Source organism: Carassius gibelio, chromosome A2 (assembly GCF_023724105.1).
Source record: "Carassius gibelio isolate Cgi1373 ecotype wild population from Czech Republic chromosome A2, carGib1.2-hapl.c, whole genome shotgun sequence".
NCBI lineage: Eukaryota > Metazoa > Chordata > Actinopteri > Cypriniformes > Cyprinidae > Carassius > Carassius gibelio.
Window position 1 is genome coordinate 6121507 of NC_068372.1, and position 16656 is coordinate 6138162.

The following is a 16656-nucleotide window of genomic DNA, read 5'->3' on the forward strand; positions in this document are numbered from 1 at the left end:
GTTTCCACTACAGTTTAGTATCACTTTAGAGTGGGCAGTATTATTCACTATTCACGTGTCGTTATAGTTGCGGCGCCTCTACAGCCACGACTCCTAAAAAAAACATTTTCATTCCGCGTCACCCCATCAAGCTCTCGCTGGATCCGCTCCTCTGCTGTCAATGAGAGGAATGTCTGTACTTCCGCAATATACAAAACTATATCACAAGTTCAGTGACACAAGTAGTGATCATTCTCTCCAGCCAATCCGTGATCAGCGAGTTTACACGTCACGTTTTGGTAACATTACGGTTCATTTGTAACCTCAACTGAGGTGGTACTAAAAAAGGTACCAGGTACTGTACCAAGTGGAAAACCTCCCAAAAGTGAATCGTACCGAGCAATACCGTGCAGCGGAAAAGTGCCATAAGGTATGTTTACAAAAGTAAAGAATAAAGCACACTCGGCCATCACTAAAACAGCAGCATCATTCAGTTTCTGACCAAAATCGCTACTACTCTCAAGGATGTCCATCCCAGCCTTGGTGATGTCTCCGAGTTGGGAAAGAATGCCTGTAGACATGTTCTTCTGGCTCTCTGTGTGTGTTTGTCAGTGATTGGCGGTTTAACTGTCTATGTGAATGTGTGCATGAGCTGCCTCCTGTCTTACTGCACACTGCCAGATTCTTGACATCACTCATTTCTCTTTCCTCCATTTCTCTCTGTGACATGGCTTAAGTGTGTCGTCTTCATCTTTCAGATCTCTACATAACTCCACTGTTTGTGCTGTTCCACTGCTGTTGTGGTGAAGGATATTTATATTCCAGTCTCCCCTTGTCTCTGGCTCTTTGTCCCTGCTGTATTCAACTTAAATATCTTGCTTACCCTTTTCTATCCTTGTTCCACTAGATTCAACCACCAGTGACTCTGCTAAATCAAAGGTGAGTACTTTTTTTAATATGATCATTACAAAATCAGTATTTACAATATGAAGACAATTCCCAGAGATTGATCACATTGCATTGTAAACTTACACTTTATGTGCTTGGTCCTGTAGCAGGGTTCCTGGGGATCTGGTAAGGACCAATATAGTAGAGAGCTGCTCCGTACTTCCATCTTTGCTAGTCGCAAACGCAAAAAGCCTAAGGACAAGCCTCAGCCGAGCAGCTCTGATGATGACCTGGATGCTAGTTTCTCTAAGAAGGATCTGCCAGTGCAAAATGATCCAAATTGGCCTGCTGATGAACAAACTGAGGATGCTGAGAGTGAAGTTGGTTTTGATGACCCAATAGGAAGGACAGAGGATGATGAACAGAGCCCAGGAGACAGCCTTGACCTAACCTCTGAAAACAAGCAGCTAATTTCCGAACATCTGCCCCAGGAGACTTGTTCTTCACCTAAAATCAATGCATCGCCCGAACATAGTTATCACAAGACTCACCAAAGTTCCCTGTCTGATCCTCCCTACATCTACGACGACGGATGTGTCTCGGATTTGGGCACACTTAACAGTGCCAGTTCACAGGCCTCAGTACCCAGGATGAGACATAGAAAGAAACCAGGCCACTGGATGGAGAATACAGGAACGGGCCCAGGAGCAGAGGTCTGCTCTATCACGTCAGATTACTCCACCACCTCCTCCATGACCTTCCACACAGGGGTGGAGTCCATCGCCCTCAGTCCTGAGGTGCAGTCTGTCGCTGAAAGCCGTGGGGATGATGCTGACGATGAAAGAAGTGAGCTCATTAGTGAGGGGCGGCCCATGGAGACGGACAGTGAGAGTGATTTATCAGTCTTTTCCGGTGGTCGAGATAGCTTGCCGACTGAAGATAGCAAACAGCTGGAGGGCACCGTCACACCCAACCTAATCTCCTCCCATCGAATCATCGCGTGCGACACCCTGGCTCGCAAGAGAGGGAGTCTGCAAAAGACAGACAGCGAGTCTTCAGTCGATGGGAACCGCAGCGATAAGGAGTCTAGTCGACTCTCGCGAGTCTTAGAGGCAGTCAAAGGCCACTCCTCCGGCAGTCTGAGCTCTTCCTCTCGCAGCGAATCAGAGCGAGCCGAACCCATGTGGCGAATCAAAATCACAGACCGGTTAAAGTGCCGGCTGAGGACGTCAGCAGATGACATGTTCGGAGTGGGTTCCCAGCGCACCAGGTCACCCGAGACTCGAAGTAAACGGAAAAGCAACATCCGCCGCAGACACACCATGGGTGGTCAGCGGGACTTTGCTGAATTGTCGGTAATTGGGGACTGGCAAAGAGTCGAGGGTAATGAGCTCTCGGCTATGGATCGCTTAAAGCCCAAGTGTAGTTCACAGGACTTCTCCATCAGAGACTGGATCGCTCGAGAGCGACACCGAGCCAGCAACCCTGAAGTTAGTCTGGACGTACTAGACCTGCACCCTTCCCGATCACGGGACCTGTTCTCCGCTGGGTCCTCGCACTCCCACTTGGGTCAGCTCCTTAATGGAGATGTAGCGGCCGCTCAGAGCAAAAGTCTTAGCCTGGCTGCCGATGCCCACCCTCACAAACTCTCTGGAGCCCAAGTGGTCCGTTCCCGCTTCTCTCAGTACCTGTGAAAGTGTGTGTGAGTGAACACTCGTGTGTTTGAGTATCGACACGTTTTAAGGTACTCGGGTGATGCTTGTAAGCCATGTTGGCATCAACGAGTCGATATCATGAGCAAGAATGTGTGTGTAATGTGAGATCGTAAGAAAGAGTGTATGAAATTGCTGTCGAGCGTTCTCAGAGAGTTGCAAGAAATGTTTTTAAAACATCCTGTGATATTTCCTTCTGTGAATGAAATGAAATTATGTACTGGTCCATTGCTGAGGCTCTCACTGTTGGCTGAAGTGCAGTATTGCTGGGAAACTGGGAGAGCTCAAATTGCAGCAAATATAGACTTTAGATTTGAGGCGACACTCAACAGTTGTAGTCTAAATGGCTTGGAAGATAAAGGCAAGTAACTGAGGAATAGGCTGAGCAGGTTGTCTGGAATTGTAGTATGTTGAGAAGACTAGAGTGTCTTGATCCTTGATTAAAGATTTATTTTAATGGAAGTGTAAAGAGGCCCTCTGTGTTGCGATAGATCCTTCAGTAACCAAAACAAGAATGTATCTGCTTGTTGTAATACTAAAAAAACTGCCATTTTCATTTATGAAGTGTATATATTTCCCCTTTTTGTGCTTTTATGGTTTATTCTGCCTGTGTTTGGACTGCTTTGTGTGCTGTGCTATGAAACAGTGTATGTTTCGTTTTCCTTTTTAAATGCAGTGCATGGCAGACACTCGGCACACTTTTTAAATAACGGAAGACAAAAAGGATCTCAGTTTCATCTTTCTGATGCAATTTGCAGGTTACATGTTACTGTTTGTAACGACTACTGAGACATGATTACTGTCTCTCACATGAAGCTGGAAAAAAAGATGGGAAAATAATGGATTGTTAAAGAACAAATCAGGTGTCTTTGGATCATGAAAGTGCCTCATGTTGAATACTGATCTCGGGGTTGTTGAAGGTGCCACATCTCAGATACATAAAAAGAAGTTTAAAAGATATATAATTTTTTTCTTTTATAAGCAAAAACACTCAACACTTCATTCATGGAAAAATGAGACTCTTCCATTCCTACAGCATTCCACCTGGGTCTTAACACTATTTTAATGCATTATTGTTTTAAGTTTTGCATTTGGTATTTTAACCAGACTTGAATTTTAAATATTCCTGTATAGTAAGTAACTTAATTGTACATATCCATTACGTGTTTTAGCTGCTCCTCTTCCTCCGGTCATTTTCATTGCATCAGTTTCTTTTTGTAAGTATTGTACGATACAGAGGTGAGTTTAAGGGACCTGGGAGAGTGAACGTGAACATGCTAATCATCTCTGGGCTCTTCAGTCTCCCTGTGTGTGTGAACAATGCTTCCCTAACTGTTTGTATCATGCTGGGTCTGCTCATATGGTGGACGCACATTGTAAAACACTGGAAAATAAACCCTTTTTTGTCGGACAAATAACTAGTCCTGTTGAATTATTTCATTTCCTCATCAATTTCAGATTTACACTACAAGGGGTATGAACAAAACACTGAAACATTATCCAATAAATGTGAACGGTATAAAAGCAGCCATATATAGAACCTTGCAGTCTCTTGCTTTTAAGTGAATAAACAAACAAAATAGCTTTCAAAATGCTTTATGTACAAGGTACACACAAGTAGGGACCAAAACAATTGTAATTTACACATCGGTGCATCTGCTTACAAGACAGGATTTCACGGACAACAATAAAATTCAGTTGAACCACATAGGAACATTCAAGTTGTGAAAAGTAACACATAAATAGATACATTAAAACAAAAGAAACCATCTTGCTTCCATGCCAAATTATAGAGCAAGAAAATGTATTGTATGCAAAACGTTCCTCAAAGACATTTGTAACCACATATCAGAAAAACATAAGAAAACGCATAAAACACAGACCTGCCCAAAGACACTAGTCCTATGTATTCTGTATTCACAGTTCATCTACTGGATTACTTTACAACTCAACTAGTACACAGGACTGTAAAAACAATTCTTGGTAGGATTGTGGCATGGTTTTCTTTCATAACATAAAACTAATTTGTCCATAAATTATTCATCCTACCTCATGGACTGCCTGTCTTAAGCAGGTTTACTCCAATAAGGCACAGTGACTAAATGAATATCCATACACATTTACAGCTGCACTCAAAAAAAAAAGACAACTTTTCGGAAAGGGGCCAATTCACAAATGAACAATATGTCATTGTGTCCTCATGTGAAAGCTGATGTGGATAGTTACAACAAATGTTTAACAGTAGCACATTTGATGGAACAGAATAGCCTCATGAAATGAGCAGAACAAATTCCTGTATACATTTGTTTGTAAATGATTTATGCACATTTGTTCAGCTCCAATTATTTTTTGTGTGTGTAAATTACCACATTCAACTGACATATGAAATGGTTTTATAAATATTTAGCGCAAATTCATGTAGCATGAATAGGCCTGATAAAGATAACATTGACGACAGAAACAAATGGGTTCACAAGGACATTTATACCTAAATAAAGGCCTAAACTGGTTTGAAATCATCAGAATGTTACAAAGCAGGGAAAATAATGCTGTTGAGTAAATTTGCAGCTTTTAATTCCGGCCAATCATTCTTCTGTATATTGTGCTGTCATCTCTTAAAGCTTTCTGTCAGCAATGCATGAATTACAGAACACAAGCAAAAGAGTTCGGTTCGAATCACGGGACGTCCAGCTGGTTTTCTCACACTGCTTGTTTGGTGCTGTGAGTATGAAGTGGTTCATCATGTACCTCCACAGGTTCTTGTATCACCAAGTCATTCAGATTATTTCCAGAAGGCAGTGAGCCAATCAGAGTTGAAGGGCGTGGTCTATGCAGAGGCTAAGAGGAACCCATCAGAACTACCATGGGGGGGGTGGAGAAGAGGAGTTTGCATATTGAGCTATAAGCTGGCTTGTGCTGGATCTGAGCAGAACTTTAACCATCATCCTCATTGTCCTGCTCCACTTTTTCTTCAATCGGTATCTCTGGGGGTCTGAAACACTCCACATAGAAGTTGATCAGTGATTGACTCAGGTGTAGCTGTGAGTCTCTTGAGTGAAGGAAGTGGCCTTCATCTGGGTAGATCTGAAAACAAAACACTCATTCTGTCAAGTACCAAGCATTTTACTACACTAATGTGACTGATTTCTGAATGTGTGTTTGTGTGTATATATATATAGAGAGAGAGAGAATATTCTGTTTTTTTTTTTTCAGAAATCTGTCATCTACATCAACATAACAGATCAATAATCATTATTTATTTTTAATTTTTTTTGTCATTTGGCTATATGGTTGCTAAAATTGCTTTAGTGTTTCTTTTTTTGCATATCGCTAATGTTATATTGAGTGTTTTTAGCATGTCCATATGTAGAAATGAAGGGTGTTTACGTGTTGTTTGCTGTGTTTGTTATGGTGTCTCTATGGATTTAGCATGATGCTTTGTTGTTGTTAAGGATGCCTGAATGGTTAGCATGTTGTTAAGGGAGTCAGTGGTTTAAGAATGTTGCTAGGGTGTCTGAGTGTTTTTTTCATGTAGCTATGTGGTTGTTAAGGGCGTCTGAGTGTTTCGTACATTGCTAGGGTGTTTGATTGCTTATTGCATGTTGAAATGTGGTTGTTAAGGCTGTTTGAATGTTTTAGCATGTTGCTGCAGTTCTTAAGGGAATCTGAGTGTTTTTACCATGTTGCTGTGGCTGTTGAGTGAGTCTGAGTGTTTTAGCATGTTGCTAGGGTGCCTGAGTGTTTTAGCATGTTGCTAGGGTGCTTTAATTGTTTTTAGCATGTTGCTAGGGTGTCTGAGTGTTTTTAGCATGTTGCTTGGGTGTCTGAGTGTTTTTAACATGTTGCTAGGGTGCCTGAGTGTTTTAGCATGTTGCTAGGGTGCTTTGAGTGTTTTTAGCATGTTGCTAGGGTGTCTGAGTGTTTTTAGCATTTTGCTAGGGTGTCTGAGTGTTTTTAGCATGTTGCTAGGGTGCCTGAGTGTTTTAGCATGTTGCTAGGGTGCTTTGAGTGTTTTTAGCATGTTGCTAGGGTGTCTGAGTGTTTTTAGCATGTTGCTGCGGTTGTTAAGGGAGTCTGAGTGTTTTAAGCATGTTGCTGCGGTTGTTAAGGGAGTCTGAGTGTTTTTAGCATGTTGCTAGGGTGTCTGAGTGTTTTTAGCATGTTGCTAGGGTGTCTGAGTGTTTTTAGCATGTTGCTGCGGTTGTTAAGGGCGTCTGAGTGTTTCGTACATTGCTAGGGTGTTTGATTGCTTATTGCATGTTGAAATGTGGTTGTTAAGGCTGTTTGAATGTTTAAGCATGTTGCTGCAGTTCTTAAGGGAATCTGAGTGTTTTTACCATGTTGTTGTGGCTGTTGAGTGAGTCTGAGTGTTTTAGCATGTTGCTAGGGTGCCTGAGTGTTTTAGCATGTTGCTAGGGTGCTTTAATTGTTTTTAGCATGTTGCTAGGGTGTCTGAGTGTTTTTAGCATGTTGCTTGGGTGTCTGAGTGTTTTTAACATGTTGCTAGGGTGCCTGAGTGTTTTAGCATGTTGCTAGGGTGCTTTGAGTGTTTTTAGCATGTTGCTAGGGTGTCTGAGTGTTTTTAGCATGTTGCTTGGGTGTCTGAGTGTTTTTAACATGTTGCTAGGGTGCCTGAGTGTTTTAGCATGTTGCTAGGGTGCTTTGAGTGTTTTTAGCATGTTGCTAGGGTGTCTGAGTGTTTTTAGCATGTTGCTAGGGTGTCTGAGTGTTTTTAGCATGTTGCTGCGGTTGTTAAGGGAGTCTGAGTGTTTTAAGCATGTTGCTGCGGTTGTTAAGGGAGTCTGAGTGTTTTTAGCATGTTGCTAGGGTGTCTGAGTGTTTTTAGTATTTTGCTAGGGTGTCTGAGTGTTTTAGCATGTTGCTGCGGTTGTTAAGGGTGTCTGAGTGTTTTTAGCATGTTGCTAGGGTTTCAGAGTGTTTTTAGCATGTTGCTAGGGTGTCTGAGTGTTTTTAGCATGTTGCTAGGGTGCCTGAGTGTTTTTAGCATGTTGCTGCGGTTGTTAAGGGAGTCTGAGTGTTTTTACCATGTTGCTGCTGTTAAGGGAGTCTGAGTGTTTTAGCATGTTGCTAAGGTTCTTTGAGTGTTTTTAGCATTTTGCTAGGGTGTCCGAGTGTTCTTAGCATGTTGCTGCGGTTGTTAAGGGAGTCTGAGTGTTTTTAGCATGTTGTTGCTGCTGTTAAGGGAGTCTGAGTGTTTTAGCATGTTGCTAGGGTGCTTTGAGTGTTTTAGCATGTTGCTAGGGTGTCTGAGTGTTTTTAGCATGTTGCTGCAGTTGTTAAGGGAGTCTGAGTGTTTTTACCATGTTGCTACGGTGTCAGAGTGTTTTTAGCATGTTGCTAGGGTGCCTGAGTGTTTTAGCATGTTGCTAGGGTGCTTTAAGTGTTTTTAGCATGTTGCTAGGGTGTCTGAGTGTTTTTAGCATGTTGCTAGGGTGTCTGAGAGTTTTTAGCATGTTGCTGCGGTTGTTAAGGGAGTCTGAGTGTTTTAAGCATGTTGCTGCGGTTGTTAAGGGAGTCTGAGTGTTTTTAGCATGTTGCTAGGGTGTCTGAGTGTTTTTAGCATGTTGCTAGGGTGTCTGAGTGTTTTTAGCATGTTGCTGCGGTTGTTAAGGGTGTCTGAGTGTTTTTAGCATGTTGCTAGGGTTTCAGAGTGTTTTTAGCATGTTGCTAGGGTGTCTGAGTGTTTTTAGCATGTTTCTAGGGTGCCGGAGTGTTTTTAGCATGTTGCTGCGGTTGTTAAGGGAGTCTGAGTGTTTTAAGCATGTTGCTGCGGTTGTTAAGGGAGTCTGAGTGTTTTTAGCATGTTGCTAGGGTGTCTGAGTGTTTTTAGCATGTTGCTAGGGTGTCTGAGTGTTTTTAGCATGTTGCTAGGGTGTCTGAGTGTTTTTAGCATGTTTCTAGGGTGCCGGAGTGTTTTTAGCATGTTGCTGCGGTTGTTAAGGGAGTGTGAGTGTTTTTACCATGTTGCTGCTGTTAAGAGAGTCTGAGTGTTTTAGCATGTCGCTAGGGTGCTTTGAGTGTTTTTAGCATGTTGGTAGGGTGTCCGAGTGTTTTTAGCATGTTGCTGCGGTTGTTAAGGGAGTCTGAGTGTTTTTAGCATGTTGCTATGGTGTCTTGAGTGTTTTTATCATGTTGCTGCGGTAGTTAAGGGAGTCTGAGTGTTTTAGCATGTTGCTAGGGTGCTTTGAGTGTTTTTATCATGTTACTAGGGTGTCTGAGTGTTTTTTGCATGTTGCTAGGGTGCTTTGAGTGTTTTTAGCATATTGCTAGGGTGTCTGAGTGTTTTTACCATGTTGCTGCGGTTGTTAAGGGAGTCTGAGTGTTTTTACCATGTTGCTGCTGTTAAGGGAGTCTGAGTGTTTTTAACATGTTGCTAGGTTGCCTGAGTGTTTTAGCATGTTGCTAGGGTGCTTTAAGTGTTTTTAGCATGTTGCTAGGGTGTCTGAGTGTTTTTAGCATGTTTCTTCGGTTGTTAAGGGATTCTGAGTGTTTTAAGCATGTTGCTAGGGTGTCTGAGTATTTTTAGCATATTGCTAGGGTGTCTGAGTGTTTTACCATGTTGCTGCGGTTGTTAAGGGAGTCTGAGTGTTTTTACCATGTTGCTGCTGTTAAGGGAGTCTGAGTGTTTTTAACATGTTGCTAGGGTGCCTGAGTGTTTTAGCATGTTGCTAGGGTGCTTTAAGTGTTTTTAGCATGTTGCTAGGGTGTCTGAGTGTGTTTAGCATGTTGCTTCGGTTGTTAAGGGATTCTGAGTGTTTTAAGCATGTTGCTAGGGTGTCTGAGTGTTTTTAACATGTTGCTAGGGTGCCTGAGGGTTTTAGCATGTTGCTAGGGTGCTTTGAGTGTTTTTAGCATGTTGCTAGGGTGTCTGAGTGTTTTTAGCATGTTGCTGCGGTTGTTAAGGGAGTCTGAGTGTTTTAAGCATGTTGCTGCGGTTGTTAAGGGAGTCTGAGTGTTTTTAGCATGTTGCTAGGGTGTCTGAATGTTTTTAGCATGTTGCTAGGGTTCCTGAGTGTTTTTAGCATGTTGTTGCGGTTGTTAAGGGTGTCTGAGTGTTTTTAGCATTTTGCTAGGGTGTCAGAGTGTTTTTAGCATGTTGCTAGGGTGTCTGAGTGTTTTTAACATGTTGCTAGGGTGCCTGAGTGTTTTAGCATGTTGCTAGGGTGCTTTAAGTGTTTTTAGCATGTTGCTAGGGTGTCTGAGTGTTTTTAGCATGTTGCTGTGGTTGTTAAGGGAGTCTGAGTGTTTTTAGCATGTTGCTAAGGTGTCTGAGTGTTTTTAGCATGTTGCTAGGGTGTCTGAGTGTTTTTAACATGTTGCTAGGGTGCCTGAGTGTTTTAGCATGTTGCTAGGGTGCTTTGAGGGTTTTTAGCATGTTCCTAGGGTGTCTGAGTGTTTTTAGCATGTTGCTGCGGTTGTTAAGGGAGTCTGAGTGTTTTAAGCATGTTGCTGCGGTTGTTAAGGGAGTCTGAGTGTTTTTAGCATGTTGCTATGGTGTCTGAATGTTTTTAGCATGTTGCTAGGGTGTCTGAGTGTTTTTAGCATGTTGCTGTGGTTGTTAAGGGAGTCTGAGTGTTTTTAGCATGTTGCTAAGGTGTCTGAGTGTTTTTAGCATGTTGCTAGGGTGTCTGAGTGTTTTTAACATGTTGCTAGGGTGCCTGAGTGTTTTAGCATGTTGCTAGGGTGCTTTGAGTGTTTTTAGCATGTTCCTAGGGTGTCTGAGTGTTTTTAGCATGTTGCTAGGGTGTCTGAGTGTTTTTAGCATGTTGCTGCGGTTGTTAAGGGAGTCTGAGTGTTTTAAGCATGTTGCTGCGGTTGTTAAGGGAGTCTGAGTATTTTTAGCATGTTGCTAGGGTGTCTGAGTGTATTTAGCATGTTGCTAGGGTGCCTGAGTGTTTTTAGCATTTTCTGCGGTTGTTAAGGGTGTCTGAGTGTTTTTAGCATGTTGCTAGGGTGTCTGAGTGTTTTTAGCATGTTGCTAGGGTGTCTGAGTGTTTTTAGCATGTTGCTAGGGTGTCTGAGTGTTTTTAAGATGTTGCTAGGGTGTCTGAGTGATTTTAGCATGTTGCTAGGGTGTCTGAGTGTTTTTAAGATGTTGCTAGGGTGTCTGAGTGTTTTTAGCATGTTGCTGCGGTTGTTATGGGTGTCAAGGGGTGCTATGGGGTCTTGATGGTTTTAGTATAATGCTATGGGTGTCGAAGCAGTTGTAAGTGTGTTGCTATGAAGTTGCTAGGGTGTTGTGAGGAAGTTAGTAAAAATATCACATCTCTCCTCACTGAGTCACATGATTTGAGGCGTCATTCAAGTCTTCAGCACAAATGGAACAGAACGAGTTATAATGTAATAATTAATTAGCGGCTTGTTCAGACCACAAACCCTCAGCAGTAAATGTGGCACTCGATGGAATAAACACCACTAATAGAGATGATACATAAAGCAGAAACGTAAGGGTCAATAGCTGAGAGCTTAAACAGCAGCTGATCAGCTCTTACCTGTAATGTATAATTAGCTTTCTCATTTATCAGATGGCTGATAAATTTGGCGGTGTGCTGAAAATGGACTTTCTCTGTGTGAACAGAAAGAAATGTTACACAGTGTCCTTTGAACAAATGAAAGAAAAGCACGTATTTAAGAGATAAAGAAGCTTTGTTTAAATCAAGAGTCACCGTCCGCCGTCGGGTGAATTATCATGAGTTGTTTGTCCCTCAGTTGCTCCATGTGGTCTGTTAAGCGTGCCATCTGAAAAAATACAAGCCAAAACCATATATAAGAGAGTGGTGGGGAGATTACTTACAAATTAGTAAGTAATGTACTCAAGATTACTCATTTTAGGTAATATATTCTGACTACTTATGGATTACTTTTAGATTCCTTGTGACGTCACTTGTTTATAGATTTAAATGAGATTATTGTTATAAAAAACGAGAGAAATAAATGCATGACCATAAAACCAACATCCGAATGTGTTGTTAAATTATTGAAATATTAACTTGAAATCTCAGCAAGACTTCAAATAAATATTTAGGTCAAAGTGGTTTGACTGACAAAATTTTGGGGATTCCTGCATCACATTTAAAAGAGAAAAAAAAAATTAGTCAGAATAAATAAATTATGAATAATTACTGCCATCGTGTGAATAATTTGTAATAATGTATTCCATTTAAAGTAACTGTAATCTGTAATCCAGATTACATGTAATTAGTTAATACACTGCACTGGTAACTGATTTATTAGAGCTGACCCTCAGCCATCTCATGTGTGCATTACCTCGTATCCTCTCTTACTGGACTGCGGTGATCCTAAATAGCGTTCTGAAAATGCAGAAGCTGCAGGACAGATGATCATCAGTACCACTGAAATTAGTCCATTCGTTTTATTCATAGACATAAATGACGTGTGATCAAACAGTGGATATGACATCATACCGTATAAAGAGAAATCAGTGATGGGGGAGACGATGGTTCCACACTTGATTTTGAATTTAAACAAATCTGGATTTTCATCTGAGCGTAATAGTCGGCTGGCCAGATATCCTCCATATGCCTGAACAGACAAAACAGATTATTAGTGATGAGTGAACATAAATGATACTGAATGATACAATCGTTCATAACATGGTATAATTTCATATGAATCCGACGATACAGACTTCCTGAAGCCAAAATGAAATAAAAACTGATTCATAATTTTAATATGTTTGATTCTTTAGATTTATGTGTTCTTGCTTTTGAATTTAGAATGAGTCATCAGTGCATGTTACGAAAATTACACAAAATGTCTTTATAGTCATCACTCATCAGTCAAACTAAAACTATTTTTGTTCACTCATAGCTCAAATAAAATATAAATGTAAATGAAAAGGGAAAGCGCTAAAATTAATAACCTTAAAAAATATTAAAATTAAATAAAACTTAAATAGTAATATAAAAATATTAAAGTTAGAATTAACCAAAATAAACTAAAAATAAAATGAAAACTGAAATTCTAAAATTAAAAGCTAATTCAAAATATTAATACAAATTATAAAAGTACAAAAATAAAAGTCAAATACCAAGGCCTAATGACATATAAAAGCGTTTTGTCATGCTACCTCATTGCTTTGGAGAAAAAGAAAAAAAATCAATCACAGCTAACAACTCTCTTCTCACTCTCAAACATGTCCCTCATTGTCCAACAGTAACCAAACTAACTCACCTTTCCATAAACTCCAACTCTTGAGCCGTCAACGTATTGCAGCTGTGAGATAATTCTGCAGGGAATCATAGAAGAGATGTAAGCATGGAATAAAGTATTCTTTTTTAGTTTTCGAGGCGCTCATGTAGATGGTCTGACCTGAGAGCTTCCAGCTGGTCTCTCTCCTCAAACTCCCCCAGTTTCTTCTTGACGCGGTGGAGGAGGTTTGTGCCCTGAAAGCCACTGCCGCGGCCGTCCAGACGCATGACTATGGTGTTGAAGGAACTGACCAGCACCGTGGTCCAGTCCACCTGAAACTGCTCTGTCACCATCTGACCACCGGGGGTGCCATCCCTACCAGAGCAAAGCAAGCGTATCAGAACCATCCCATCAAAACAATGTCACGTTTCACTGGGTGGATGATACCATGAAATATCCGGGTCACATCTCACCACAAAAAAAAAAAAAAAAAAAAAAATGCAATAAATATATAATCAATCAAGCCTATTTAAGGTCTATTTTGTTATTTACAAAACAAACTGCAATGCAAAAATGCCCAGTTTCCACTGAAAATCACACTGGCCAGTATGTGTGTGTGTGTGTCTAAAGTGATTTTTTACATTATTTACAATAGGATCAGCATTTTCATGGGTTCAAATAAAAACATTTTTGTTATAAGATACAATAAAAGCAACTAATTACATCAAACCACCCCTTTCTGGGTAAAAAAAACAATCTTGTGACTATCTTGAGCATTTTTTGACAAGCCAGATATCTCAGTCTCTGAGTAACTGTAAATGCAATTTAAGCCATTCCATAAAATAAGCATAAAAAGCACTTCACACGTCTCCAGCATGTTTTATAATGACCCAGAAATCAAACATAGTTCACCCCTTATATCTGAGGGCTGGCTGTCGACTGGAATATTAGAATTAAAAACATTAACATAACACACTCTTGGGAATCAATCACTTGACTGAAAACTTGCCAGCTAAGAAATAAAGAATTATTACTGTACAATTATTCTGTTTTCAAATCCACATTATTTGATTTATTATGATATTGATGTCTGTCAAAAACAAATGTGCACACGGTAGTATTTATGAGAAGCAGGGGTCCAGCTAGTACACGTGTTACCTGGAAACCCCTCTCTACCAGATGTGTGAATGCATCATAGCTTTCTGAGAAGAGGGAGAACACATGCTGTCTGTCAGAGACCATAAAGCACATGAGTATAAATGTGTTCTTCACTCGCTGAGATTGAATTGGAGTGATCAGAGAACTGAGGGAAATACTTCACACATTTTTGCCTATAAACCTATAAACTTGTGTTAGTGAACATCGCTGTATGTTATATTCTGTCTGACATTTTTTTATGCACGATTCTGATTCTGACATTCCTGATTTGAACATTTTCCATAATTCTCTATTCTTGACTGATCTTTTTTTTATATATATAATTTTGGCGAACTGTTAAATTGAAATAAGTCACTCCAATGTGATTCCCATATGCTGATACATAGATTTAGATACTAGATGGGGTATATTTCTAAAATGTACTTTGATCACTACCTTCTCAGTTGCTCAGTTTTAAAGATACTGTGTATATAATGGCATCTGGAACGAAAAAAAAATCTACATCAAGGTACATTTAATGAGAGCGTTATCATGACATTCACACAGCAGTACTGATATAGTCACACTAAGAAAAGAAAAACATGAGCACAGCTTTAATATTGGTCGGTCTTTGCTGGACTAAACCTCTGTGTGTGTGTGTGTGTGTGTGTGTGTGTGTGTGGATCATGTGACTTACACCAGCAGCAGTAAAGGGTAGTGAGATGTCTCCGTGAACGCCGCTGGCATCATAATCTGCATGTTCAGACCTGTGAGGATGATGGGAAAGTTACTGTGCGGGGACAGTCATCAGCTCAGTGAAAACTGATGTTTGCTGTAAGATACTCACAGTAATCATCTATGCTGATCTTTCTGTACTCTACTTTGGGCATCTGCGTGTTGTTCACTGTGGTGTTCAGCGGCTGATTGAGCTCCACATCCAGCAGCTCTGAGGGAAACAGTCATTCACATTCAGAGCATGTCAGAGAGACACTATTTACTATAGTAATATATTTTAAGATGTAATTAATTGCTGTGATCAAAGCTGTATTTTCAGCATCATTCCTCCAGTCTTCAGTGTCACATGATCTTCAGAAATCATTCTGATATGCTGATTTGCTGCTCAAATAATAATAATAATTGCTTTATTTTATTTTTGATGTTAAAAACAGTTGTGTGGTGTAATATTTTTTGTTAAAACTAATGTTTTAGAGTATTGTTTGATGAATAAAAATTGAAAAGAAGACATTTTTTAAATAGAAATCTTTTGATAGAAACATCATTAATGTCTTCAATTTACTTTACAAAACCATCTAATGCATTTTGGCTTCATTTCTTTCAAAAACAAACAAACAAAAAAGTCTGACCCCACACTTCTGAACAACATTGTATAGTAATAAGCACACTGGTTAACAAAAATATTCTACAATATAATGAAATATTAATTATATGTTTTTCATAAATGGTGGTCAAAAAAAAAAAAAAAGGCCAGAATGGTGTAGTTACAACAGTTACCAGCAGGGGCTAACAGGGTCACGCTAACCAGCCAAACCCTGACCTCTTGGTGTAAAAATACTGTTATCTATTAATATGGCCATCAAAATCAACACATCTGACTTGCTGTGAATCACACGAGTGAGTTATAGCGAGTGAGTCTGATCAGTCTGTTCTGTCCTGCTGTCTCTTTCCCCCAAGAGGCCGATGATAATCACGGCTAATCATGCTAACACACATCCGTCCTCACTGTCTGAGGATCCCAGAGAAGCTGAGGACGTGCTGTTCAAATCAACTCATCTGACACAGTTCACACATTTGAGCTGCTTCGTGATGTTTATCTTCAAACACGTTCACCTCCTGAAGACGGCTGATAAAGCACATGTTCTTCTATCGTGTGCTTTGGGTGAGAAACACCTTTAAACGCGCTCTTGGATGCAGAGCTGATGAAGTGAGTCTGTAGTGTTTAAAGACTCACTCTCATAGTCTCCGTCTCTGGTGCTGTAAACGGCTGTGTGTGGCACACCGGGACCTGTGCAGAGAAACAGAGGTCAAGATTAGTGTCTCACAGCAGATATATACTGCAGGTATAGAAAAGAATCACCGCCCTGTAAATGAATCACATTTAGTTGCTTTGCAGCCTGAAAAGAAGATGCACTGTGTTTGTTTTAACCAGCTGTATTGACTCTTATAATATTTCTATTCCCACTGCATAATATTATTGTCATCACATCTCAGAAAAACATGCTGGCCTTTATTGCGTATCTGAAGATTACTCTATATTACAGTATGTTTGTTTTATGCATTACTGTATATTCTGCGAGTCATGCATGTGAAATATTCTGTTATTGTTGTAACTTCTTTTAGGTGAATCCGTCTCTAAAAATGGCATGCAACAACACTTATGTTGCACTGATGATTTCTCCCTAAGTGGGTGATTTTTGGTCAGAATAGCCTCCAATCTTGTGTTAATTCAGTGTCTGGCTTCATGCAACAGTTACCAAAGCCAAAGACGCACATACACATGGACAATATACAGAGAAACATATAATATAATATAATAAACAGGTAGGCAATAGAAAAATTGAAGATAATTTTTAATATTTATTTATTTATAAAGCAGTTTCACTGTTTAAATAAAATAAAATCAAAACAAATAAATACAATTAAAAACGATTTATTTTCAAATTTCAATTATTCACATTTGTGAAACATTGGAACCATTATTACGCAGTTCTTTTTTTTAATTATGTTTCATGATATAAACTGTTAGTGA

General features: G+C 40.0%; 2 protein-coding genes across 7 annotated transcripts in view; one reads left to right on the forward strand and one right to left on the reverse strand.

Annotated features, from left to right (window-relative positions):
* LOC128025128 (rho GTPase-activating protein 21) overlaps positions 1–3997 on the forward strand; it is a 55412-nt gene extending 51415 nt beyond the window's left edge. For all 3 annotated transcript variants that reach the window (XM_052611176.1, XM_052611170.1, XM_052611185.1), the window contains 2 exons: positions 887–918; positions 1035–3997. In XM_052611176.1, the coding sequence (XP_052467136.1) occupies positions 887–918; positions 1035–2561 (1559 nt within the window). In that variant the 3' untranslated portion in view covers positions 2562–3997. The remainder of the gene's footprint in view (positions 1–886; positions 919–1034) is intronic.
* A 162-nt stretch (positions 3998–4159) lies between these two features.
* dpp6b (dipeptidyl-peptidase 6b) overlaps positions 4160–16656 on the reverse strand; it is a 125021-nt gene continuing 112524 nt past the window's right edge. For all 4 annotated transcript variants that reach the window (XM_052611202.1, XM_052611194.1, XM_052611219.1 and 1 more), the window contains 10 exons: positions 15859–15912; positions 14737–14835; positions 14587–14656; positions 12933–13127; positions 12795–12849; positions 12026–12143; positions 11868–11926; positions 11267–11339; positions 11093–11166; positions 4160–5663 (listed from right to left, as the gene is read on the reverse strand). In XM_052611202.1, the coding sequence (XP_052467162.1) occupies positions 5514–5663; positions 11093–11166; positions 11267–11339; positions 11868–11926; positions 12026–12143; positions 12795–12849; positions 12933–13127; positions 14587–14656; positions 14737–14835; positions 15859–15912 (947 nt within the window). In that variant the 3' untranslated portion in view covers positions 4160–5513. The remainder of the gene's footprint in view (positions 5664–11092; positions 11167–11266; positions 11340–11867; positions 11927–12025; positions 12144–12794; positions 12850–12932; positions 13128–14586; positions 14657–14736; positions 14836–15858; positions 15913–16656) is intronic.